Source organism: Dufourea novaeangliae, unplaced genomic scaffold (assembly GCF_001272555.1).
Source record: "Dufourea novaeangliae isolate 0120121106 unplaced genomic scaffold, ASM127255v1 scaffold24, whole genome shotgun sequence".
Lineage (NCBI taxonomy): Eukaryota > Metazoa > Arthropoda > Insecta > Hymenoptera > Halictidae > Dufourea > Dufourea novaeangliae.
Genome location: NW_015373905.1, coordinates 1,108,803 through 1,134,525, shown reverse-complemented (window position 1 = coordinate 1,134,525; position 25,723 = coordinate 1,108,803). Strand labels below are relative to the sequence as shown.

The 25,723-nt window shown below is 33.6% G+C and overlaps 6 protein-coding genes across 7 annotated transcripts in view; 3 read left to right on the top strand and 3 right to left on the bottom strand.

Moving 5' to 3' along the window:
• The window catches only part of LOC107193792 (GRAM domain-containing protein 3-like), a 154,628-nt gene extending 144,691 nt beyond the window's left edge, over positions 1-9,937 (bottom strand). Inside the window, exon 1 of one of the 2 annotated variants that reach the window (XM_015583296.1) lies at positions 9,692-9,937. In XM_015583296.1, the coding sequence (XP_015438782.1) occupies positions 9,692-9,773 (82 nt within the window). In that variant the 5' untranslated portion in view covers positions 9,774-9,937. Of the gene's footprint in view, positions 1-2,943; positions 2,976-9,691 lie in introns of those variants that run through there. The other variant, XM_015583297.1, reaches the window with a different exon arrangement.
• A 1,526-nt stretch (positions 9,938-11,463) lies between these two features.
• Positions 11,464-14,512, bottom strand: LOC107193760 (protein prenyltransferase alpha subunit repeat-containing protein 1). The gene is made up of 3 exons (XM_015583263.1): positions 14,435-14,512; positions 13,576-13,906; positions 11,464-12,729 (listed from the first exon to the last, which is right to left on the bottom strand). Exons 2-3 carry the CDS (start codon positions 13,650-13,652, stop codon positions 11,526-11,528), a joined length of 1,281 nt encoding a protein of 426 aa, XP_015438749.1. The 5' UTR covers positions 13,653-13,906; positions 14,435-14,512; the 3' UTR covers positions 11,464-11,525.
• Positions 14,329-15,122, top strand: LOC107193761 (tubulin-specific chaperone A). Its single transcript, XM_015583265.1, has 2 exons — positions 14,329-14,639; positions 14,896-15,122. The coding sequence occupies exons 1-2, from the start codon at positions 14,510-14,512 to the stop codon at positions 15,120-15,122; spliced, it is 357 nt and encodes a 118-aa protein (XP_015438751.1). The 5' UTR covers positions 14,329-14,509.
• A 176-nt stretch (positions 15,123-15,298) lies between these two features.
• On the top strand, positions 15,299-16,727 carry LOC107193783 (programmed cell death protein 7-like). The gene is made up of 3 exons (XM_015583288.1): positions 15,299-16,142; positions 16,216-16,423; positions 16,504-16,727. Exons 1-3 carry the CDS (start codon positions 15,299-15,301, stop codon positions 16,625-16,627), a joined length of 1,176 nt encoding a protein of 391 aa, XP_015438774.1. The 3' UTR covers positions 16,628-16,727.
• A 173-nt stretch (positions 16,728-16,900) lies between these two features.
• Positions 16,901-19,121, bottom strand: LOC107193786 (U3 small nucleolar RNA-associated protein 15 homolog). Its single transcript, XM_015583291.1, has 5 exons — positions 19,032-19,121; positions 18,274-18,856; positions 17,969-18,189; positions 17,462-17,897; positions 16,901-17,137 (listed from the first exon to the last, which is right to left on the bottom strand). Exons 1-5 carry the CDS (start codon positions 19,119-19,121, stop codon positions 16,902-16,904), a joined length of 1,566 nt encoding a protein of 521 aa, XP_015438777.1. The 3' UTR covers position 16,901.
• A 1,071-nt stretch (positions 19,122-20,192) lies between these two features.
• Positions 20,193-22,067, top strand: LOC107193772 (DDB1- and CUL4-associated factor 12). Its single transcript, XM_015583277.1, has 6 exons — positions 20,193-20,275; positions 20,372-20,827; positions 20,908-21,138; positions 21,216-21,500; positions 21,580-21,745; positions 21,829-22,067. The coding sequence occupies exons 1-6, from the start codon at positions 20,193-20,195 to the stop codon at positions 21,982-21,984; spliced, it is 1,377 nt and encodes a 458-aa protein (XP_015438763.1). The 3' UTR covers positions 21,985-22,067.
• The last annotated feature ends 3,656 nt before the right edge of the window (positions 22,068-25,723 follow it).

The following is a 25,723-nucleotide window of genomic DNA, read 5'->3' as shown; positions in this document are numbered from 1 at the left end:
ATGTATCTATCAACACAAGAAAATGGCTGACATTTAACAGCGTTTTACTCGAAATGCACTTTTCAAAATTGGTACCAGAAATATTTAAAAGACTACTGAACCAATTTGAAAGAAACTTTGTGGTAATATTCTTAAAACTAAAGTCTATTATACTTGAGGAAGTGAATTTTTGATTCGTGCAATTTTTCTTTTTTTAGTAACAAAAGAAGTTGATACTTTATGTCGAAAACTACAAATTTATGTTGAAACAGCCGCCATTTTGTAAAATATTGATATTTTCAAAATCGGCTGCGAGAAGTACTACATAATTCCCTTTGTCTACTTCGATATAAAATTGAAAATAAACGTGTTTCAGATAAAAGGCCACGGAAAATCTCTCACGGATGAGCTTTTTGAAGAGCGAGTTCTGCTTAAAGCAAATTGCTGTGAAGATTTTTTAAAATAAAATCTTTTTGTTGCATATTATTTTGCAAACAAAATAATTCATTATTTGAAATTGCTATTCTTTCAAATGAATCGATAATATTTTTATTTTCAAATAACAGTATTGAAAATAAATTTCCAAAAAAAATTATTTCAATTGGTTGTGTCTTGTTTTTATTTCAAATGAAATTTGCCCAAGTCTGGTAACAGACTACTAGTGATAGAACAAAGTATTTTTATTGTAAGTTGACATCAATTGGCATGGAAATGGAGTTCAACGTTTACCAAAAACGTTTCCCCCCCCCCCCCTGGACGGAAAAAAGTGGCTTTTGCTCCACCCTACAAGAAAAAAATTGGATTTTGTCCCCCCTTCCCAGAGTTACAAAATGTTTGCGTAATATTTAATATTGCAGTATAATTTGAAACATGAACAACAGCCTCTATTAACAAAACGCATACATTTTCAACGATTTATGACTGTAAAAACAAAATAAAGTGTGTCTGGCTACGTACAGCCTTTTTTTACTGTGGCTGTCGATGTGTTAATATTTTTGCCCCCCCTCCTGACTGAAAATCTGGCTACGCCCATGCTCAGGGTTATGACATTTACAACATATTAAAATATCATCGAAATCGGACGTGCTTTATTGTAAATATTTACCTAATATTCCTTCGAATAAGTATAGACCAAATAATCATGGAAGAAATACACGAAAATTGCTTAATTTTCGTACAAAGAAAAACACGATGTATGTACATACTTTGTGTAAATTTTAAAATGGCAGCACTGCATCGGCCATTTGAAAGCTCGTTTAAAATAATCACTTTTCGTAAATGATAATGTTGCACATAAACTTATTAATAATAATAATTCTAGTATCACCTGAGTGATGTCCTCGTCCCCACATGAAAGCAACCGTGATTGTTTTCTTCCGCGATGCTACTACACAAAGAACGTAAGAAATTGCTCGAGGTGATGGTCATACCGAGGAAATGTAGCGCGAACGTTGGTTCTGTTGAGCGAACAGTAACTGACGTTTAAGAAACAGGTGTGGTAATGCTGGGACAGACGCGACTCTAACCTATTCCTGGGTGGCCGTGTTTTAATTCGTTTAAAACATTCTTGCATCACGTTAACCTTAGCCTTAGTGTAGTATGTCTTCGGTTTCTCGTCAGTTACGTGAGAGCATTAAAGACATGTTACTGTAATCAGATCAACGACGGCCCGTGCTGTGATTTAAATGCAACTTCTGCCATGAAAATCTTCAAAATATGAGTACAAAGTCGATAGATCTTAATAATTCAGCTTCAATTGCTAAACGTGTTAAGCATGATAACCAATCATTTAACATAGTCGCTCTAAATATATTCTTTATTCTCATCGATACAGAAAATGATCTTTCAGCCTCACAATTTGAGATAGGACTAGTTAGAAGTAATCTGTGTGCAATATATACATTCGGGAAAACATCAATTAATTGTCGATCTACCATCCAATTCAATACCTTCAAAGGAGACAGTGAATTGTCTTTTTGATCTTGAATTTTCGTGTGATTAGAAAAAGAACCTTCAGGTTGTAATTTTAATAATGCAGTGAATTAGCATAGCCAGGGGGGGGGGCACTTGCCCCCACCCACTGGACGGAAAAAATGGCTTTAACCCCCCCCCCCTCCTTTCCCAGAGTTACAAAATTTTGGCGTAATATTTAATATTGCAGTAGAATTGTATCCAAATTCTATGAGTATATGAAAAAATATTGGAGATGTATTTTTTTGTCGGTTGATATTTAATACACAAGCGTTGAAAACAGCCTCCAAAGGTGCAAGTAAAACACCAGTTGTATTAGATATTACGAAAACAGAAATTTTGTTTAAATATGCTTGATTTCCATACGGTTACAAAGCTACGCAATTCTATAATTTAAAGTTTTTGTCCATCATTAATAGTTTTCGAGATGTATCTGACAAATGTGCTTTCCTCCCCAAACAGAGAGCTGTGTTCACCCCTTTAATGTAAATGTCTGTCAATAAAGAAAATGATATTTTCTAGCTCGCTACTTCTTTACCAAATTTCATTAAAATTTGCGATTGATACTTCGAAATGGTTCCTTATGTGCTAATAGAACTAAAGAAACACTGAGTAAAATAAAAATTACAGACGGGTTTCTCAAAACATCGAAACCCCTCGGAAAAGAAATAAAGTCAATAAAGATATATGTAAAAATTTTGTTGAGACTTCTGTTCTTAAAACGAAAGTCTATTCCTCTTGCAAAACAAAATCAGCACTTCAAGTTTCGAGAGTTTCGAAAGTTTAAAAATTAAGTTCCAATCCGCCCCTAATAAAAATTTACTTGAAAAAGAACTTATTCCACCTTTACTTTTCACAAATTACTCTAAAAACACAATAATGACATATCCGAAGCGATTCATTATTTAAAAAAATAAAAGCATCAAACGATCATTAATTTGTTGAAAACCACTAGCTAGACTAGCGGAGTTAATGTATGTCGGAATAGCTTACCTTGGATTTGATAAATTCGCAATGCCATAATACCAGGAAAAAGATGCGTAGAATCAATATACAGTAATACAGTACCAAAACGTAAGCGGAAGTCTGAAAGTGATTTCGACGAAACAGACTAGCAACGCGTGATGCCGTTTGCGCAACACACATTGGACGGCGCATCTATTAGAGGGGCAGAAAAAGTGACCAGACGCGCCGATTCTTGGTTCGCCGTTCCAAGTGCGATAAATAAAAACCGTTAATGTGTGAGAAACGACCTCATGGACATCTGCCTAACGACTAAAAGTTGACCGTCTCCCAAGTACAAGGGCAGCCACGTTTTTGGCAAGGGGTCGCGCATCCTTGTCGGTAGTACCGCATTTCCCTGAATATTTCAGACACGTACACATCGTCGTCTTCTCTCGCCGATCCCATCTGATTCCGAATTATTTCCGGCAACGGCAACACCTTTCGAGGAGTTCCACGATGAAGCAATAAACAGAATGAACTTCTCGGCGAACAAGTCGTGAGCCAGTGTTTCTCGCGACGATTGGCGCAACCGAAAGCTGCAATATTTACTCCCGTGCCGGGTCCTGGTGCGGCAATCCGTTGCATCCAAAGGAGGATACGATTGGGATTAAGGGGTCATGCTCAGTCAGGAGGCCGAAAAAAGAGTGTTCTTTGGGAATTTTTTTCTCAAAAACTATAAGACCCTTTTCAAAAAATGTGTTTGTGTTTCAAAGATTGCAGTTTCTACATTAAAAGGTAATTTTGTTTGTGGTTAGTTATAAATCGGGTAACTTCGTTCCTTTTCGGTGCTATTCGGGTATACAATCACGTTACATACATGTATGCTATGAGAGATGAAAAGAATATACTTATTATACGTTAAAAATTTCGTATGTCTTGTAGTTTGTATAGATATATGTATTTAACAAAATTAATAAATAGTATAAAGCGTTAAATAATAGTACGGCACACACCCCCCCAGCCATTAATAACGAGCCGAATCGAGCCGAATGCATCCGAAGCTAACCGACGTATATCTAACGACCGCTGTATTTTCCCCTTCAATCCTACGGTCCCCTCGCCCAAAGTGGTAGCTTATGCTCGTCTATATGTATACCTATACGTATATCTATCGGGCATACCTGCCCGTACGGGCAAGTGGTGGGCAGCCGCGGGCTCCTGTGGACGCAATGCGAGGCAGCAAACGTCACGATATATGTATTTGTCGTTCTTGACGATATATGATTTCTTGACACTTCCCGTACATTTTAATCTAAACTAGAGTATCAGTCGTATAGATTAATAATCATTTACGTTTCTTTTTATTCAAAAAAGATAGGAACAACCTGATCGTGTGTCAGCCACGCAAAAACGGTGCCTTTATATCAAGTAGTATTATATGTAAGTGGTATTTAAGATAATTATTATTAACTTTATACAAATACCATTGTGAATTGTATGTTTTTTTACGATCTTTCAATAGAAAACAGTCAAATCATACATATGCATTATTCATTAACCCCAGCACTATCTCCACTCCTATTCCTAATTTCAATTTACCAAAAAAATGATCAGAAACAATAAATAATAGCAAAATAATTCATTCTCAAAATTTTTAAAAAAGCGCGGGAGACTTGAAAAATTGAGATTTTGCCAAAATTACGGTAACCACCTGGTGGTGGAAATTGGAACTAATTCTAAAACTTTTACAAAAAGCGTGGGGAAAAAGGCCCAAACTGTCATGTGGCGCCGTCTGGTGGCGACTTCGGGAACTATACCAAGAAGTTTTGGATTTAGTTCTAATTTCCGCCACCATCCGATTTTGCAGTTTTCCCGTGCTTTTTCAAATTCAAATTTCGCATTAAATTGAACATCAAATTTATTTTAATGCAATTTTAACTAAGTTTACCAATTACTATTTATTTATTTATGGAAAATATGAGATAGTCGTAGTGATAGGTTTACTAAACAACACATATGTACCACTTAACTGTTTTTTATTGAAGAGATCTGAAAAAGATACACAATTTATAATAGTATTTGAATAAATTTCACAACAATTGCCTTAAATACTACTTATATATACGAGTTTACAATATATTTATAACAATATGTGCATAAATTCAGTAAAACATGGCTTAAATGTTATTCAGACTTATAACAATAGAAATAATTCCGTCTTCTGTAACTTGTAGATCTTCCGTACGATGTTTAAAGCTTCATATATAATAGTTTCATACGTTTGTCGTCGAAATTTTCATTCTTTGGGACATACGACGATAGATGTCGGACTCCTGTGGAGGGTTACGAGGCAGAGGACACATCACGAGTCGTGATTCACGACACATTTGTGTGTGAAGTAAATGATAGATAACTCACACATTTCACCCAGCACTGCCATATGCCCACACACTCCACGCCGTTGCCCGCCAGTGAATTTGGCGGGCGCCGAGTTGCCCACCACTGGTCTAATTTATGACCCCTTCGAGTGTCTACATATATTTATTGATATACCTATATATAATTTTTGTTGTTAGAATAAGTTAAAATAAGTGTACTAATTAGTATTTAATTGTAAGAAATAAAGACTTCGTAATTATATTAAATTTTACATCCTTCGAAATGGGAACCTCATTTTTGGGTACCTTATTTCCCTTATTAGTCAAATACTTGTTTTAAACGAAGGGTCTCATTTTCCGATAGTCTAAGGTCAACTTAAAACTTGCAGTGTTATTGACAATTATTTCTTTGCACCTCTGATTCTTTGTTAACCGAAAAAATATATCGGTTCCCTGTTTTACCCTACTTTCCCCTATGCAGTGCTTACATATAGTGTATACTTGCTTCTGTTCGATCGTAATCTACGCAGTTACTCATGTTGAAAATTTTATGTAATTTAGCAGTCAAAAGATGTGGGATCCATGAATATTTAAACAAACTGTCAATTTTCTTGACCTCTACATAAATAATTATTGTTAATACGTACTTACTATCTGGAAGTTGGTGCTCGAACTGATGTCCCCCAACTTCAATACAGCGATTTCATTACAGTGATTATTTTGTAAATATCTCGTTAACTATTAGGTTTAGATCTATGGTACAAAAGATAGGTCATTCTATTTAAAAAAAATCAAGGTTACCTTGAAATCTCTGAAATGCCTCCACCCACAAAAAAAACACCTTATAAGATGTGCCCCCTGATGCCATTTAAGTTCCATGCGTCAAAATTTTCATAAAGTGTATCATTAAGCCATTATTCAAGATGATCAAGTTACCTGAGAGTAGACATCCTGTATATTCGGACGTTTCTGTTCTGTCCCTACTCATTAATAAGAGATAAAAATATTTTAAAACTTCAATGCCATATTACCTAACATAATATTACAGGCTATTTTGATTCCATTTTTGAGCTTCACTACCACCCCTTAAGTATTGAAAACTATTTACGAGGCACCACGTATATTTACCTATCGAATGGAAATTTGTTTGAACATTTATTTTGAAATGTCAAATGTATTAATTAAAATGAATTTATTATATTAATTAAATTAAATAATTAAATTATCAAATTTCTTGTTTGTGTCTATTTTTTAAGAATAATTGATTAAATTTCAAATGTATTTTTTACCTTTACTTCGGTAATTACTTATCCTCCTTTTTCCCTGTTCTTTTTCAAATAAAATCTATCTAATCCTGTTTTCGCGCCGCTTCACGCATAAATTTATATTTTACTACAAACGAGCCTAAGTGCATGAGCCAAGAAAAAGTAGTTTCTCTTTATACGGTACAAGTCTCAGAGTTATCAATCACCGTGATGTTAAAATCCATCCAAGATCAGCAGTAACTGCATAGTATTCTCTGCTCGTGATAAGTATGTGCGGATAGTGCGGACACGCACGACGCGACATAAGTATACATACAAACAATTGTGATCGTCGAGCAATAATGCGTCTGAGCAATTCTTGAAAGGGTAACGCGATAATGCGACGAATACAATGATTGGTAAATATAACTGTGTACTCGTTACTCATTATAAGGAACGATACCATAGTTACATCTGTTTCCAACAACCACATCGACATAAATTATTTTGCTCTGTGAGGCTGTAGTCTTCTGAACTGGATAAACCGGAATCTTCTGGTAAGTATGTCCGTATAATACGACGATTATGTTGGATGTTTACCGTAATAGCATATAGTTTCAAGGATCTGCAATAACTGAATTAATAAGCCGACGATCAGATTTTAATTGAGTATTTTCAATAAGTGACAAGACGGTGGATGTTTATGCAACTTTACAATTGTTGACAGTAATATATATATATATATGTAGGAGAAACAAAATTCCACAGAAATTTCTTTCCTATATTATAAGTTTTAATAATATTTAATTTTACTGGAATCTTTATTTTGCTACGTTTTACAAGTCAACCGACGCTATAAATGCATAAACATCCGCTGCCCATTAATGATAAACATATTAACATCCAACGTACATCCAACGGACGTCCGTTTCATGTCCAGTTTATATCCGAATATCCTACGTTCACTTTGGACATCCCTAGGATGTTCGTAAGACTTAAAAGACAAAAAATGCCCGCAGTAGCACGAATTTTTTGTCGCTGACGCATATGTACGTTGTAACCGTTACTTAAAAAAATATGTTGCACATTACGAGAAATACAGGTAAAATGATACAATTTGAACACTGTTATTTCGAGAGAATTATAGGAATTCGAAAAATCTTTATTTCTAAAAAATTATTTTAAAAATGTTCATAATACATTATGTCCGTCCATATTGACGTTTAATCATGACACATATACACATACGACATACGTCTTCATCGCTGAAAATCCTAGGTTTCTGTTTATAGCCTCGAAAGAAATTTCACAAAACACCTTTGAATAACTTTTACCGTTTTATGTACCTACGCAAATGTAAACAGACATTTCGTTGCGTACGCTACGTAAATAAGTCCCCGGGTTAGGTATCACCAACGATGAGTCAATCATCTTAACGGATTTTCACCAGTTTCACGAAACGCGACGTGCTTCTACACGTTGGATTATTATGTATACAAAATTCACATATATCCGGAGATGCTAAATAGCGCATGTCACTTTGAACTCGCTCTTTCTCTCTCAGACACACACTCACGCATATATGCACGGCTACCCAGCAAGAGTATGAATAAAGGATAAGAGGGGAGAGTGAATCTATACGTAACTAATTGGGCAATAGGTCAGGGTTCAAGAATTTTCTACCCTCGTATCTGATTTTTGCTTTAATGTTTCAGATTCCCGTTATTTTTCAGTGTCTTCCCTTTTTACCCCAATTCACTAAAGTCACAATGTTTCTCGGGGATGATTAAAATTTAAACTGCCTACTTGGAAAACTGGGTCAAGACCCCATTAATCTGTCTTTGTTTGAGCACGTTCAGTTCTAAGGCGAATTTGTTGCTCGTCTAATAATACCTTCCCTTAAGTTTCTATTTCACTAAAATTAGGGTGTTTATTGTAAAACACTTGAAAATTAAATTGCTGCTTGGGAGCTAGGTCAAGGTCCTAATGATTTATTTGTTACTTGAACGTATTTTATGCAAAAAGTTGCCTTATACGTTTCTTATAATAGTTTCAACAAAATTTTGAAGACTTTCGAAAATTGATCCAAGTAGCAATTATTTAATAGATTCTGTTAATTCTCTAACATATCGCGTTTCGAATAATAATTTATTTTCAGAATAATTTCATCGAAAGTATCATGTAACTTTTGAAGAATCCAAATTTAAATTTAATCAATTCTAATCTACTAATCTATTGAATTCCTTACGCTGGCTCATGAAATGGCTGCGTTAAAATTGGTCAAGGTCATCGAGACTTTCCACCATATTTACTTTAATACGCCAAATTACAGCCGTTAACAAATTTTGTAACTAATTATTTTCATATTCTGTTGACATTATTGCACACCCTTAATCGAAAAATTAACAAATTCTAAAAAATAGGTCAAGATCAAAGTATTTAACATTTCGATAAACACTAATTTATTTTCCAAGTAATTTCTATTTTTATGTCTTCATTTACTTGAACATGTGAATATTGTAAGAAAAATTTTAAACAGTAATACTGCCCTGCTTTGCGAGGCAATGTAAAGACAAACACTACGTTCGCAATTAAAACTACTAAAATCAAATATTATACAAAGCAACAGAGAAACTGCTGTAACTGTAGTTAAAACTAAAATCGCCTTTCTCGCGCTGTTTCTATGCTATACATATAACAAGCATGTTGCTCACGAAACCCTGCTGTATGAAGTCACCACAGTGGCTTCCTGACAATATACATGTTTACCATTCCAAGATACTTCGAATAGTTAACAGTGTATCTATCAATAATGCTTAAAAATACAAAATTCATAATACATCAAAATATAAAAAATAATTACATTCGCTTAATCAAACAAATTTAAATATTCGTTGTGCATTTAAGTTTCCGAATAAAGTATACTTGCATCATTAGTTATAAGTAATTACACGATCTACATGCATCAAATAATAACTATTTATCTTTCGATAGTTATCAGACTATTTACTTTCTATCGTTTAAACTATGCACATTCCAGTTTTTAAAAATAACGCAATGTTAACTTTCAGTTCCACACGCATAATTTCTTCAAATTCACGAAGAAACTGATAGGTACGCAATGATACAAATACACAATGCAACGGTTACACAGGCTGAAAACATTATTCTTACCCTTTTTTCGAAACAGCTGCATCACACCAGGTGTCGACGAATCTTCGTTATCTTCAACGGTGGATTCAATTTCGGACGCCATTAACCCAACTTCCGACACTTTCAGTTTCCGGCTACGGAACCAACAAAGACAGCCTCGTCCGACCCGCCACTGCACACTTCGTCAATGCCAACCTCGTCGGTCGTGTCGTACCGGTGGAATTTCTGAGGATGCCTATCGACCGCCTCGTCTTTCCTCGTGGCACAATCGAACCAATCGGCCAATGAAAATAATAGGGAATAGTCACGTGCGAGGTTTTAACAATATATTAAGTGTAATCCGTTAGCAATATTGTGTTTGCATCGATGCCCTTGCACCCCCCCTCCGCAAGTCTCTCGAGCTACTCACTGCTTCGCGTGAAACAACATACTATACATACAATGTATGTATTTACACGGTTGTCCTCCTCCCAAAAAAAAAACTATATCAGTAGGTGAATAAGATTCAGTTGTCGACCGATTCGAATCATTGCACGCGAATCAACAACGGACCTACCGGCGGCACGGGATGACGTTACTTTCACCGGGGAACATCTGGACTGAATCGAGAACAGTGTTTGCTGTTAAATTAGTAACCTATCGCGGTGCATACGCCGTCATACATATATGTTTTCAAGATTTCTCGGTCAATGGTCACGATACGGTTTGATAGGTAATATCGGGAATTCAAGTTCTAGAAGATGATACCGAGATGTTTTCTTCGGCTGGCGTCGAACGTCCGAGTGAAAGTGCTACGTTCGTCATCGTACTATTTGGAAAATATATGTCGTCGTCGATGTTGAATCCGGGATTTTAAAGGTACTGAGAACGATTAAGGTCAAGACACATCACAACCACACAGACGTATGTACTATGTATCTCCGGATTAGTGTCCTGTTCCGATGTATAACATAAACACACATGCAGCATCAGAAATGTTATGCAAACAAAAAAATTTGATGACAGGATTCACTGAACTTTATTAACATGTAACAATGAAACCGGAAGTTAGTAGGAGTCCGTGTATGAGAAATCGTGCGATCGCACGCGCTTTAACGACCGTTCCCGGTAGACTGAGGACAGTCCAGTCAAAAGTCTAAAGGTTTATTTTTGGTCAGATTGTCACGCCAAAGTGGGAACAACGTGGCCAATGTCGTGTGTACGTGATTGCGTCAAAACGGATTGGCTTGGCCAATGTAATACAGTCCGCTTCGAACAGACTCCGCAAGTGCTAAGGTGACTAAAAACGCATGATTACAAAACTAACATTTCTTTTTTCTTCTTCTTTCATATTTTATCAATGTCCGGCTATACACGTTTGTCCTCGTAGTAATACTTCCCTATAGCCTCAAAAGACACTTTTTCCTTTGTATCACGCAATTGTACTAGGTTCTCGTAAAGATCGGATCCGCGTTTTGTAAATCAAACGCGTAACCAATCAACGTATGTATCCCAACGGTCATTTACGCGACATCGCGTTCAAACACTCTTCAAACAATACACGATAAACATTTCAAAAATAAGTATCAATACTCGTTTCCATTTCATTCTACAATCGTCGTACGTATAGTTAGATCTTATTTAATAAAACCCGCGCTATTGTGTAGTGTTTAATACGCAGAGAAGGTTACGCCGCGCCGAACGGTTTGGACGAGAGAGCACTATTGAGATACAATTCATGTGTGTAGTATACGTATCTAGGAATAACATCTGCGTGGAATACAGAGTAAGAGTTATTCTGCCGATACAAGTCGGATTAACAGCTGAATGCGCGCGCATCTTTTTTAAAAGTACAATTTCAACAGCTAACGCGGGATCAACACCTGATCTCGAATCCGATACTTCGAAGAAATTTGAAGAATCTCTCGACAAGCATCTTTTCGTGTTGGTCACGTTTCGTCGCGAGCTCCGCGAGCTTCTCGGTACGCGAGCGAAACGCCTCCACAAGGAAATCATGGCACAACGTCACGTCGTCTTCGTTCGCGGCTAATTTGTTTTGAACATTTGTTGTCGCCTCAACCGATTTCTCGGCGTGCTCGTCCCTACGGCAGGAATGTTTTATATACGTCGCGATGAAACGCACTAGAATACAGGCCAGGAACCTACGATGACACCAGAGAGCCTCGTAATCGTTATACATGCAAATGGCGCTCTCGTTCGCGCGACATTCTTCCGTCCAGTAGGACATTGTACGGAAGTACGTTTGTTGTTCCGCACTCGAGGAAGTCACCTTGTATTCCGTCCCGGCGGCATTAAACAGCCTCTGTAATTTATGCGTATCACTGACGTTCGATTTAATGTAACCGAACAGTTCCTCCCTGCATTGCTCCGCGACCGCCGGCAAACACTTTATCAACGACTCCCTCGGCAGTTCTTTGAACTCAAACATGTACTTCTGCAATAAGAATTGTCGATAGGACAGCCCGCTGTAATCCGATATGTGTCGTTGACACCAAGCAAGCGTGTTCTTCCACTCGTTCTCGAACGTTGGATAAACGAATCCACGCGACTCGCGTAGCGTCATCACGTGTCGCCGGTGACTCCACGCGTCGTAGTTGTTGGCGTACCTGTCCGCACATGTGGTCACCAGGTTTAATTCCGTGCAGAGCGGCGATTCCGCCGAATTGAAATCGTACCGGCTGTCCTTCGCGTTGAGCACGTACGACAGCAACCACCGTCGGTAGGCGAACGCCTCGAAACATTTCGGCTTATGGTAAAGCACCAACTGTGAAAACGCGAATTCCTCTGACACCTCTAATTTGTGATTTCTCACTAACTCGCGTCGCATATTCCAAAAAGTGGTGACATCCGGATTTAACAGCAGAGCACCTAGTAACCATTTTGCTATTGTGCTAGGCTCCTCTCGCCTGTGTTTATTCTGTCGAAGTTCAAAAAGTCGACGATAAGCGTAGGAACAAAGCGGTTGCACGCACCATGACGCCAATCCAAGACAGTCCTCCTGATGAAATACTGGTGATTTATTTTCATTATCTTCCGCGGGGACTATTTCGAAGGCTTTCCTGAAATTATACACGAAGAATGTTTCTTTCCATTTTTCTCCTAAATTAATACAAAAAATCGAACCAATAATAAATAATAGTTTTTTTTTAAAATAACATATTCACAATTGTAAGTTGATATTTGAGAGATATTATAAACATTGATATGCTTGGAACGACGAATTATAAAATATATATGTATGTCGTTCAGATAATATAATGTAGTGTATATAAATTATAATACCCCCTTGTTTCATCAAAAGTAACAATCTTTAAAAAATAAAATAAATAATACAGAGTATATTAAAAATGTGTGAAATATATATCTGTATACATGAATTATTATATAACAACATAAGGACCTTATATATTTAGAAAGATATGAAAATAACAATAATTCCGTGATGTGAAAAACATCGCTATTGTTTGCATATTTTTAATGCATGTAATTATAATTTAATGTGTTATTGTACATTGTACATAATTAACAGTACAGTGTACTGGCTATAAATTATACTTCACGTGAATATGCACATACAAAAAAACACATACACCCATTGTGATTATAACATTTAATAATCGTGATGGCGCCAGTTTCCTATTGCAGATATCAGATACCAACATTACTGATACTGTATTTACTATCCAAACCTTTTGCCAAGCGTCGTAGGTACGCGTATCCGATTAAAACGTATAAGTGACAGTGTTATGAATATGTTGGAATGGAAATCGTGAACACAGTAACGGTTATGTTTAATCGTGAATGTAATAGGTACTGCCGATGCACCTAATCGAAGAACTTAGTGGCACATTTCACAGATATTTTTAAAGACTCCGCCCTCGTAATGTATCTAAGAAAACACTCACAGTGACGGATTCTTCTTCACCACATTTTCGATGTCGGAAAGGATTTTCTCTGCTGCCGGGAAAATATCGTCTTGCATTGTAATCTTGCCACTATTGTTCGTTACATGTCTCGGGAAATCAAGTATAAACCAATACACGATTAACCCTTCTGTTTCTCTCTTGCTGCACCTTTCAATGCAGACACGATGTAGCGTTTTTCTGCGGAAGTGTGGGGGGATATACTGCGATACCGTTTGAAGTTTCCTGCAAGTCTCGAACGTTCGAAATCAGATGGCGCGAAATTATTGACGGTGAAGATGTTGATAAAAAGCAGGATTCGTATTTAACGGATCTGTAAATAAAAGTGAACTATTAATACGAACGGAAACAGTCTAGACATAATTTCTTCGTAGTCATAATCATTAATACCTTTCATGTATTTGTCTATTTACTAATATATAACAATGATTCATGCTACTAATATTGGGAATAAATTTGTTGGAATCAGAAACATTTTAATTTGAAATTCTACAGTTACACTCATTAAAATTATAAATTAAAAATTTCTTTCATACTACATAAATTTTTAAGCTTTGTATTATACATATATACTATCGAATAGTATTTATTATAACAAAAATTAAAATTGTTTGTACGCCTTATCTAATGTATATTTTATTGCTGTTTTAATGTAAAATTATTATTTCATTTTAAATTTGGGAAAGCATTACAAATAAGCAAATGATCGATCGAAACGATTGATAGCTTGGATAAGTGTCGTGCCATAAGGGCATTACTTAATATATAGAGTCAAGTCTGGCTATAAGTCGGTATAACCTATACGTCACTGAGTTCCCCTCAAATTCATTACTCATCTTACCTTATAAGGAAAACCTTCTTTAATCGGTGAACACTTCATTTTCGACGGACGAGGTAAACTATTTACATTAAAACAATGTCTGATCCCCGCATAAGAACTCTAAAAATTAAAACTGGAGTAGTGAAACGACTCGCGAAAGAAAAAGTCACATATGAGAAGGAAGCAGCACAGCAACGTGAAAGGATACAAAAATTAAAAGAACAGGGTGAGAATATTTCAAAATATGCTGCCGGAAGCATGTTTTATTTGTTCAAAATTTGATCCTTTCAATAGCTGTGTTATCTGTTACTACGCTTTCGTACATTTTTCGTCTTAAACCATCAAATTCTTTGTTTGATTTGATACATAACTTGTTGTAACGTTTGTAGACACGCTTATAACGCATGCAATGCTACAATTATTTCAGAATTCTTGAAATTTCAGGGAATGCAATATTTATATGATTTATGATTATTTTACAGACAAGGATGGTTATGACATAAAGAAGCAAGAAGAGGTTCTTCAAGAGTCCCTAATGATGGTACCAGATTGTCAACGACGACTTGTAAAAGCGTTCGAAGAATTGAAAAAAATTTTAGAAACAGAACAAGATTTGAAAGAGATCGAAGATTACATTGAAGCGGAAAAAGTATTGCAAGAGGCTGAAACTCAACTTCCTAAAGATGGAGGGATCATGGAAATGTGTTAGAAAGTGATGCCTACTAATTCTATTCAGAAACCGCCAAAAGTTATGAAAGAACTATATTTTCATCTAACATACACCTAAATATATAACAACTTAAAGTAATCATTTAACGTGTAAAGGAAGTGATAGTATTAAGACATTTTATATATTACTAAATTAAGTGTCAATTTCAAACGATTATGTCTAATAATCAAAGTTTTGTAGAGGGTTCCAAGCAAAACTATAGGAATCAAAGTTACAATATGTATCATCCAATAAATCAGTCTATTTATAATGCCAATTACAATATGAATTTACATCCGAATTATATGTATCCGATCAGTGCAACTTCTGATGATGATAGCAAAAATACTATCACCATAATTACAAAAGAAAAAAGACAGGCTGATGAACAAGACATCAATCATTTTCTTGAAGACATAGATCAGTCCAAAAATATAAATGACCAGAGAAAAATTAAACGAAAGTCAAAAATTGCAACTACCAAAGATGCCATAACATCGGCAAACAAATTAAACGAAAAATTAAAAATAATTTGTGCAGAGCTAAAAGATGAACAAAATTTATCTGAAGACGAATGGCAAGAAAAAGTGAACATTTGTGAAACAGCAAAAAGTGAAATTATGAAATTGTTAGAACCCATTAGAGATCAAAATTTTGTAAGTCAGTTGAAGAAGGACTTAGAGAGACGTAAAAAAAAGAGATTAAGAGAAAAAATTAAAAAGGCAAAATGGAAACATGAAAAGACAGTGAAAATGGAAAGGAGAGCAAGATTGCATGCACAGATTGATTCGTGGATTAGAAAAGAACAAGCTGTAATAGAGAAAGAAAAACAAGAGGAAAATTTACGTAAAGATGCAGACATGATTTTATCTGATGTCAGAATGAAACGAAGTGATGTAAGGAAATACCTTGGACTGTTACAAGACTTAAAAAATTTGAGGAGTGTTAAGGCTAATATTGCCAGGGCAAGAGGAGAACATTTATCATCAGCAGCAGATGAAGCATTTAATAATATCATAGGTACTATTGTAATTATATTTCTAATAAATATTTTAGAAATTCAATTAATATTGAAAATGTTTCCTATTTCTAGCAAAGTTAACAGAACAATGGTCAACACTTGATAGAGAATATTCCATAGAAGAACAGGGTTTAAAATTAATGTTAAAGACTGATAATGAGGAAAGAATTGAAAAACAAAAGAAGAATCTGTTTGATGAGTGGGAGAATGTACTATTCGGAAAAAAGATATTAATGTGTGATCAATATGACACAGATTTAACTAATTTTATTACTACGAGGTAAGTATGTTGTCATAAATAAATGGTATTAAGTAGTATAAGAATGTAATTTCTCAATAGCAAAATTATTATATTTTTAGAACTGCTTGGGACAAACACATAAGTACAGATCGTGATGCATCTGCAATTCCAGTTGGGTGGGTAATGCCTGATAAACCATCTTCTGCTGCCTGGCAAAAGTATCTCAAAAAGGAAATTTCATGAAATAAGCCAATAAACTATAATTTAGAGGAATAAGTAAACTTTGATACACGCCTTAATAGTTTATATTGTATAAACGTAAATGATATGTAATGTAATTTAAGAAAATTAAAAAAAAATCTCTGGTCTATTGTACATTATGTTAAGTATTTTATGATTTAGAATGTCTGATAAGTGAAAACATGACGTATGATATTTTAGTTTTATTACAATATATATGAACAGTATGTACAAAATTTTTTTATGATACACGATGCGATAATATAATGCCTTACATTCATGCTATACTCAAAATTAGATTCTTTTGAGCAGCACTTGAAGGTTCCAATATTTGAGTGTCTTTTACTGGTGCAGGAACTGCGGTTTCTGCAGCAGACAATATCATGTGCAACTTTCCTTGCAATTCTGATAAAGCTAATATTAAATTTTCTTCCTCTTCCAATTTGGCCGCTAAAAGAGTAAACATTTTTCGTGGTTCTGCTCCGAGTTCGTCCAAACGATCTTCATAAACATCTGTTAAATTATAACGCTTATCATTAGGTTATATGCACAAATTAAACATGATCGGTACTAGCGTCACATGTGTGACGCTTCGATTTCCAAATCAGCATACTTTATTAAATAAAAGCAGAATGTATTTTGTAATATTCGCCTATATTTTATGCATTCATTATCTTTATTTCATGTCTATTTAATACTCAATTAAGATTGTAGGAACAATCCACTGAGTAGAATGATGGAAACCCAATGTGGTCTCTGATGAACATTTTCGAAACAATACAATGGTATCGAACGTATTAATATTTGAAAAAAAAAATTAAAAAATGTAATACATACCCATCAGAACATTAGCAGCATGTAATAATACTCTTCCAAATCGAACACTTCCTATATGTTTATTTAAGAATTTAATAATATTTACAAGTGATTTGCCGTTTCTACCAGCAAAAGATTGTTTTAAACCCTGCCTTCTGATCAATTCTTGCATAAGCGCAACCGTAACGTGCGGTGCTTTGTTTACAACATAACTCATCATCACACAGTCCAAAGCTTTAGAATATTGAAACTTTCTTAAATAAGTATCATGCTTTGACATAATTTCTTTCATATCCTCATTTACGATCATGTCTACATGTGGTGTATGCAAATTTTTACCAGAATGTCTATATGATACTTTTTTACGTTGTGGTTTTTCATTTTTCACATCTTCTTCTCTTCTCCGAACAGATATTAAACCATCAACCATGCCAGCTACTATGGTTTCATCATTAGACTGGAATTACAAAATTTCATTATGTTTAGAAGTTCTATTTAAAATAATATAAAATATAAATAATTTCTTACACTAATTCCTATACTGAGAACTGAATTTGGATAGTCCAAAGAATGAACAGTTTTATATGTTCCAGAATCATAAATTTTTACGTGTCTGTCTAACGAGCCAGACAAAATCCTATGGCCATTCGAAGCCAGTTTTAGACAAGTCACAGTTTTATGGTGTTGCATAATCTTTGCAAGTAGTCTTCCTCCAGCAAGTGCATCCCATACTTTGATTTCTGTTCCACCTTTTTGTAAATGTACAACACATTTCTTACTGATTTGAAATATATTAATGTAATATGAATAGGATATAATTAAGGTATATTTACCTGCGGATAAAAATATTCCACCAGATGGCAAAAATAATAAACTTTCAACAGGAGCTTCATGGTTTACATTAAGAATTTGTTTGTTTGTTCGTGTATCATACATATATATGTGTTTGTCATAACCACCGGACAATAATATATCTTTGGAAATAGGACTTACTGCACCAGCTCTGATATAGTCTGAATGCTCATTAAAGGATATAATTTGCTTTTCACTGGGTATATCCCAAACAATGGCAGTCTTATCATCAGAAAATGAAGCAATATGAAGATTGTCATTGGTGAAAAATGTTCTGTGTACAGCAGCTTTGTGCCCAGAGAAAAGTCGAAGAAGGCTTTTTGTATTAACATCAAAGAGTCTAATAACTGCTTCTTCTCCACCAGCACAAAGCAACTTTCCATCATTGCGGAAAGAGCCACCATAAGCAGCTTCTTTAAATCTACTAAGATTTTTTGTGACTAGTTTTGTAATTGGATTATATACTTGTACTCTTACTGAACAAGTGACAGCAAAATAATGTGGTTCCACAGGTGAAAAGTCTATATAATCAATAGGTCCAAATTCCTTAACTAAGACAGGAGCCTGTTGAGTAAATGTGATACATGTTATGATACAATGTATATATGTAAATATATGTTTATTTTTATCTTAACATTATACGTTAGGTTAAGTCATATACACGTGGGTATCATAAACTAATTAATGTACTATGATTGTTGAAAAATTTGTGTTCTTCTGTTTGTTAAAACATACTTACAGTATATTTTTTCCAATATATGTTATCCGGGGTTAATTCAGTTCCTGATCTTGCAAATACTTTGGTATTTATTTTCTTAAAGGACGCCATTTCTTTAAAAATGTCAGCTGTAATCTAAAGTTTAGTAGAGGGGGTAAACTTCTCTCGTTGACAATTGATGGAAGCTGCTCCCTTTGATTTCTGTAATTGTTCAGGAATCAATTTATTTCTTGTTATCACTAAATAAAGAAACCCTAAGAAAATATTTCACAAGGACACTAGACGACATGTTTAGGATGTTTCAGTGGGCTTTGTTAGATTTTATATGGTTTTGCTGCTCGTTTCAATATGGCGATGGTTAGTTGCTTGGTGTGTCGAAGGTCTCCTTACTTATTATGAATTTCGTGGTTTTCTTTTCTATTTCTTTGTATAATTTTGATGTAAAGCCCTGATATTCATATGATTCTCTGTAAGTGCATACGAGTTACGTAATTATGAAGTTCTGTATCTGATGAACAAGGAATTTCGTCCGAAAGTAGTTTTGCTTACATAGGTAGCTTGATAGATTTGGCAATTGCCGTTCCTCTATTTAGTAAGGTTTGTCATATTTTATAAATAATCACAAAGATAAAAATTATTACGCATATATCCTGAAATTATTGTCGACGAATAAGTTTTATTTTCATTATTTCTTAATTCCTACAAAAGCTCACAGCTTGATTTTGTTTCAGTTAGAGAAGAATTGCTGCCAAGAAGAGTTTCTTGTTATTTCACTGCATACCAACCACATTTATAAATATTTCGCCAGACGAGATTGGGATTTCCATTGACGGTGTTATTCGTACACTATAATTTTTCAATGCTCTAAGAAGTATTTGTCGGTCATTACAATGATCGTATTGTTGTATGAACATAAACAAGATGTTTGAATTATTGAATTCCTTTTGGAAGTCAAACGAGTAAGGATAATTTTAATTATAATGACAGAAACACTTATTTATGTTTCATTTATAGAAAGTAATTCAATTGAACATAATAATCAGGAATATTTAACTTAATATTTTTGAGACTATAGTTTAAAAATAGTTTCAATTATTACATAGGCAAGGGCTAATTTTAATAATTGCCACGAAAGTTTTGTACACAACAAACTTTAGTTTATAAATAATAAAATTTAAAAAAATGGCTGAGACACAGAGAATGACTGTCTATGGTAGACATCCTCCCTGTGCTAATGGCAATCGTTTAGAAGAACGCCGTGCTAGGTAAAGTAATAAAAAATAAAAATAGCTATATATAATATATATGTATTTCAATTTTATTCCAAGGTATTAAACAATTATTTTAACTTCCTCTTATAGATTAGCTTTAAGTTTGGAAAGAAATCGAAAACTGGATAAACAAGAAGACTTTGTCTGCTATGAATCAAGTGATGATGAAGCAGAATCTATAAATGAAGGAAAACAGTTTTTAAGGACATCTTTTAACTTTGTGGACTATGTACGTGCTAGGGAAACAAATACGAGAGAAGTGCGGAAAATAAATCAAGAATATGGATTTCGTCACATATTGACTCATGAATTATTTAAAGAATATTCAGTTAGTTTAAATAATATGAATAAGGTCTTTTGCTCTCAGTGGTTAAGTGATAGGCAAGTAGTATTTGGTACAAAATGCAACAAATTGATGGTTTATGACGTAGCAACACAGAAATTAGATCAAATACCCTCCTTGCATGGCCGACAAATTAATTCAGGAGGTGCTGCTGTTCCTGAGCAGCAGTGCGGTATACATTGTGTTCAAATTAATCCATCAAGGTATTCAGATAAGAAAAAATCATATTATTTTGACCTTGTGTAGTGTTTTCTGCCTATAATTTTCTTTTTATATATTGCAGAACTCTTTTATCAACTGGAGCAAGAAATAGTAATGAAATTGCGATATACAGGCTACCGACGTTAGACCCAGTTTGTGTGGGAGAAGGTGCCCACAGAGATTGGGTTTTTGATATGTGTTGGCTAGACGATGAATTTTTAGTTTCTGGTTCTAGAGATACTAAAATGGCTTTATGGCGAATCGACAGTGATCTTGCAGAAGCCCCTGACAAAGCAGATGTGCCTACACACAGGTTGTACAATCCAATGTATAGATAACAGTTTACACTCTAAAATATTATATTAATCAATCTGTTTCTTCTTCTGTTAGGTTAATTCAACCTGTGTGTGTCAAGGAATGCAGATCAGCTCAAAGAGTGCGAGCTCTTGCTTTTCATAGAACATACAAAGAAATTGCTGCACTTACTTTGAATAGCTTTATACACATCTGGTCTGCTGAGACATTCAGACAAAAGATATCTAGAAAATTACCAGTTTGTCAAGAAAATGTTTGCCTTGCAGTACAAGATAATGGTGTTTATGCAGTAGGATGTCGGTCTCACACTTTATTGTTAGATCCAAGGACACTACAAATTATTAAAAAAGTACCATCACGGTATGCAATACATATTTTCCTCAAATATTTTGCTTTAGTAGTTCCATAAAATTACTAAATTGTTATATATTTCCTTTAGGTATAGCGGTTGTGGAATACGATCAGCCAGTTTCCAAGGCTCTGTTTTAACAATTGGAACAGGCTTAGGAATGCTGATGTTTTACGATGTTAGAGCTCAGAAATATCTGGAGTCTTCAATTAATTCTATTAGGACCGTTATACTCAAAGCATCTAAAGGATACGTAGTATGTTTTAATTTCTTCACCAGTTTAAATTCAACGTTATTAATTTAGTAAAAACATAATACTCACGTACATAATGGTATTAGTTTCCGGATGAAGAATATATTGATGGATTCCAAAACGTGAGGTACACACCTGCTATATATACTCATTGCTATGACGGATCAGGTACACGACTATTTGCAGCTGGCGGTCCTCTTCCCATGAATCTTTATGGTAACTATGCAGGATTGTGGCAATAAAGTTAATCTTAATTGAATATTGAACAGCATCGATTTTTACGTAATTGATTGTAAGTTGTATATTTAAATTATCTAGATTTCATCTGGGGAGGTATATATGCCTATTAACATTGTCTTAAAATCCTTTCTTCATTCTGCATTTTGATACATTTGCATGAGATTGTCTCTTCTTATTATCTCATGTACATTATTGTTCCGTAACTGATGGTATAATCAAAGTTTAAAAGATTACTTTATGCGATGTTATATAATTAAAACATTATTGACATAAAAAAGAAATTGAAAATGTGAACACTATTTTTCTTTTGGTAGTAGTGGTGATTTTGCTTCCAATAGAATTGAGTTTAAATATTGATTGAATATTGGCTATCTTATAAAATCCTTTGAGTGTATAAGATTATGTTTGACTATAGGTACGTGTAACCAGCCGATATACAAGTTGAATGCCTTCAAAAACGAAACCTTTAACGAAAAACCTTAACAAAACTGATTCGATTTGTTTTTTTTTTTCTATAGAATTAGCATTTCTCGGGTTGTACCATCAGTAGCGAGATACTCCAAACAGATCTGGGGAAGAAATATTACAGCTACACAGATAGTAAAATCTTAAGAGTGTAATAATGCAATTTTGAGAATTTAATATGGTATTCAAACCTTTTTATATTCATGATTAGATAAGGAAGTAGAAGAAATAATAACAAGAGAAAAATTCATCCTCAAGGTATATATACCTCGATTGCCTCATGGGTAGCGTGAAAGAAGTTAAAATAATTGTCATACTTTTATCATTTAAATCACATATTTAGCTACAAACACAAATTTCATTTCGAAGATTCATTTTACTAAGCAATCAATAGCATGTTTACGTATCAGTGTGAATGAAAACAAAAGTTTAGTCGCGTATTTAAGATATGTATCGGGTAAATAATGTCATGATTTAACATCACCAATTTATTATAAGAACGGCAAGAAAATGTTTGTCATTATGTAACATAAAATTTTGCACTCGTACTAATTATTATAGGTAAAAAAATTAACAAATTAATGAATGAGGATCTCCTTTGGATTATAATGAGAATGATGTTGTAGGAAGTTATTTCATAAATTATTAATAATTTGAATCTTCATATCACCTACATGTAGTGTGATATTTGAAACCACCTTGATATTTTGTATTGTATATCTCCATCTGTCTGAAAATTTAGAAAATTGATCAACGAATAATACTGCAATGAACATTAAGTTTTATCAGATACAATCTATAAAGTTGAAATTTTAAAACTAACCTTAGAAGGACAATATATTTACAATGAATATTTGTTACACAAACTTACATCAGACTCGTGGAATTTTCATCAATGTTCGAACTGTGAAGCATTGTATTTTGAATTTCTGTGGCGATTGTTAATATTTTGTTAAATCAAAACGTGAGAAAATATACAGTTTATTATCTTTCAGACATTAATTTTCTTAACAAGATGTTTTTCTTCAAACTTCACGTATTAAGTATATTAATTGTAACTATTAGTACTTGAAATACGTAAGGTATGTACGTGCAGGTATTTTAAATTGTAGCTGCTCAAATTTGATTGGACTCAATATCCATATGTTATACAGTTTTATGACGATGAAGTATTAGTGAATGTAAGTTGTGTGCATTTACGATAAAAAATAATGATATACAGGACCTGTGATTGTATAAATCTATTTGTTGGATGTAATTAAGAAAATTCATTTTAACAAATTTATCTTTAACTAGTGAGATATTATTTTACGGATAAGTAATGACATAGAATGTGTGCGATTATTTTTAGGTGCAATTACTGAAATTATATTTGGTTTAGGAAATTAATTGTGCTTGAGTTTTTGGTGTACTGTTTGTCAGTGTCTTAATACACTAAAGGAGGATGATAAAAAGTGATCAAATATACGGTTGTTCCGATACTCAAAAGATTAATGAGACATTATTCGGTAAATAATTATGCATTTCTAATTACTTGGAACATACGGAATATTGCCTCGTCAATATTTTAGGTACCGGAACAACCATGAATTTGACCACTTTCTACCATTCTCCTTTGTTGATGCAGTAATGATGCTATTGCATTTTTAATATTTAGGATAGGACATTTTAATGGGTTCAAATTGTTGGCATGGAAACAATATGTATGTAATAGCTTATACATATGTATAAGTAAACAATATGATCCATATATGATAACAAAGTATATTCTGTCCACTTACACATTAACGGATTATAAATTGTTATCGTATGCTCATAAAGTCATTACATTACATAATAAGAAAAAATGTGTGTTGTATCTACGAAATCCTGGATAGATTGTATAAATATTGTATGTGACCTTGCATAATGAATGAGTACATTGAACGCATTTTAACATAGACTATCGCATGTACTTTTAATATAAATACTACAGAAGGGAAAAGTACTACAAGACATCAATAGCTCTGTTTCACAATAATTTGATGCATTTTTGGTATTTTTTGAAAATACATACACTTTAACAATGAACTATTAGGTTTCATTCATTGTTGTAAAATTGTCTTTTATACACACAATATTATAACATCCATATTAAAACGTCCTAATTTTCATACTAGTACCATTTAAATAAGAAAATCTAAGCATCATATATTTCATCTCGACTAATAAAATATGAAAAGTATAAATAAATAATTTTTATACTTAAATGTACATATAAGTTATATAACAATTTTGTACAATTATAATCGCTGCATAACTCTGTCAGGAAAAGTTCTTTCATATGTTAATTTATATTAGAAAGTCTATGACCATTAATTTGATTTTAGAACTATTTCAAATTATTTGTGCTCATATTTCCTAATATTTTCTCCTTTTTCTTGTGAAATGTATCTTGTTATGTGTATTTTGTATCACAGAAGTATAATTAAGTCTGTTTGTATCAATCTTTCTATTTGTGTTCTTATTTTATCAGTAGTCAAATGTTATTTCAAAAAATATTTTTCATGTTAAAGATTGGTGGAAAATATGTAAAAACGTTTCTTCTTTTTTTTATATATTTTTTTAGATTTTTAGTTTGAAAGTTTACAATCCGTTTTGATTGTTAACAAAGTATTCAGTGCAATTAGCATATGTATAAAAGTTGTATACAGAGTGTTCCGTCATGAAACCGATAAACTTGGCAAACATGTTCGAAAGGTTATTATAAGCAACAAAAAAATTATGTAACCATCGATCGATTTATCTCTGTCTTCAAAATATGGAAAATTTATTGATACAAGTCACAAATGATCATGCATATTTAAGTTATCTGATTTACATTTAACATTTGCTTAATGGTATGTTTTATATTAGGCTGACATTGCTTTTACACGTACTGTTCCAAATAACCATACCTCGTACCTATCTATATACATAACACATGCAAGTAAGCATGTTGCTAACAGTAACTTACAATAATTCACAGCAACTTACAATGACTCATAGATTCGTTTACACTTTCAAAAGAACAAGTAAATGTAAAAAGTTCTTATATGCTCCTTATTTATTTATTTATTTATTTATTTATTTATTTATTTATTTATTTATTTATGTATTTACTTATTCGTGTTACCTCCAACTCTACCACTCTTTTATGATACATTTTTCTGAATTTTAAATAAAAATTTACGGTTTGATATGTAATTTAATTAAACAAATATGACAGTTTTCCATGAACAAATGTATGAGTCACTG

Bases quoted from the DNA above. Each gene is read 5' to 3' on its own strand.
- LOC107193760 (XM_015583263.1), bottom strand. From the start codon at position 13,652: ATGCAAGACGATATTTTCCCGGCAGCAGAGAAAATCCTTTCCGACATC. The intron at 12,730-13,575 runs GTGAGTGTTTTC...GTATAATTTCAG, and splicing joins GTGAAGAAGAATCCGTCACT to GAAAGCCTTCGAAATAGTCC.
- LOC107193761 (XM_015583265.1), top strand. From the start codon at position 14,510: ATGTCTGATCCCCGCATAAGAACTCTAAAAATTAAAACTGGAGTAGTG. The intron at 14,640-14,895 runs GTGAGAATATTT...ATTATTTTACAG, and splicing joins ACAAAAATTAAAAGAACAGG to ACAAGGATGGTTATGACATA.
- LOC107193783 (XM_015583288.1), top strand. From the start codon at position 15,299: ATGTCTAATAATCAAAGTTTTGTAGAGGGTTCCAAGCAAAACTATAGG. The intron at 16,143-16,215 runs GTACTATTGTAA...TCCTATTTCTAG, and splicing joins AGCATTTAATAATATCATAG to CAAAGTTAACAGAACAATGG. The intron at 16,424-16,503 runs GTAAGTATGTTG...TTATATTTTTAG, and splicing joins ACTAATTTTATTACTACGAG to AACTGCTTGGGACAAACACA.
- LOC107193786 (XM_015583291.1), bottom strand. From the start codon at position 19,121: ATGGCGTCCTTTAAGAAAATAAATACCAAAGTATTTGCAAGATCAGGA. The intron at 18,190-18,273 runs GTAAATATACCT...ATTTACAAAAAG, and splicing joins TGGAATATTTTTATCCGCAG to GTGGAACAGAAATCAAAGTA. The intron at 17,138-17,461 runs GTATGTATTACA...ATAATTTAACAG, and splicing joins TGCTGCTAATGTTCTGATGG to ATGTTTATGAAGATCGTTTG.
- LOC107193772 (XM_015583277.1), top strand. From the start codon at position 20,193: ATGGCTGAGACACAGAGAATGACTGTCTATGGTAGACATCCTCCCTGT. The intron at 20,276-20,371 runs GTAAAGTAATAA...TTCCTCTTATAG, and splicing joins TTAGAAGAACGCCGTGCTAG to ATTAGCTTTAAGTTTGGAAA. The intron at 20,828-20,907 runs GTATTCAGATAA...TATATATTGCAG, and splicing joins GTTCAAATTAATCCATCAAG to AACTCTTTTATCAACTGGAG.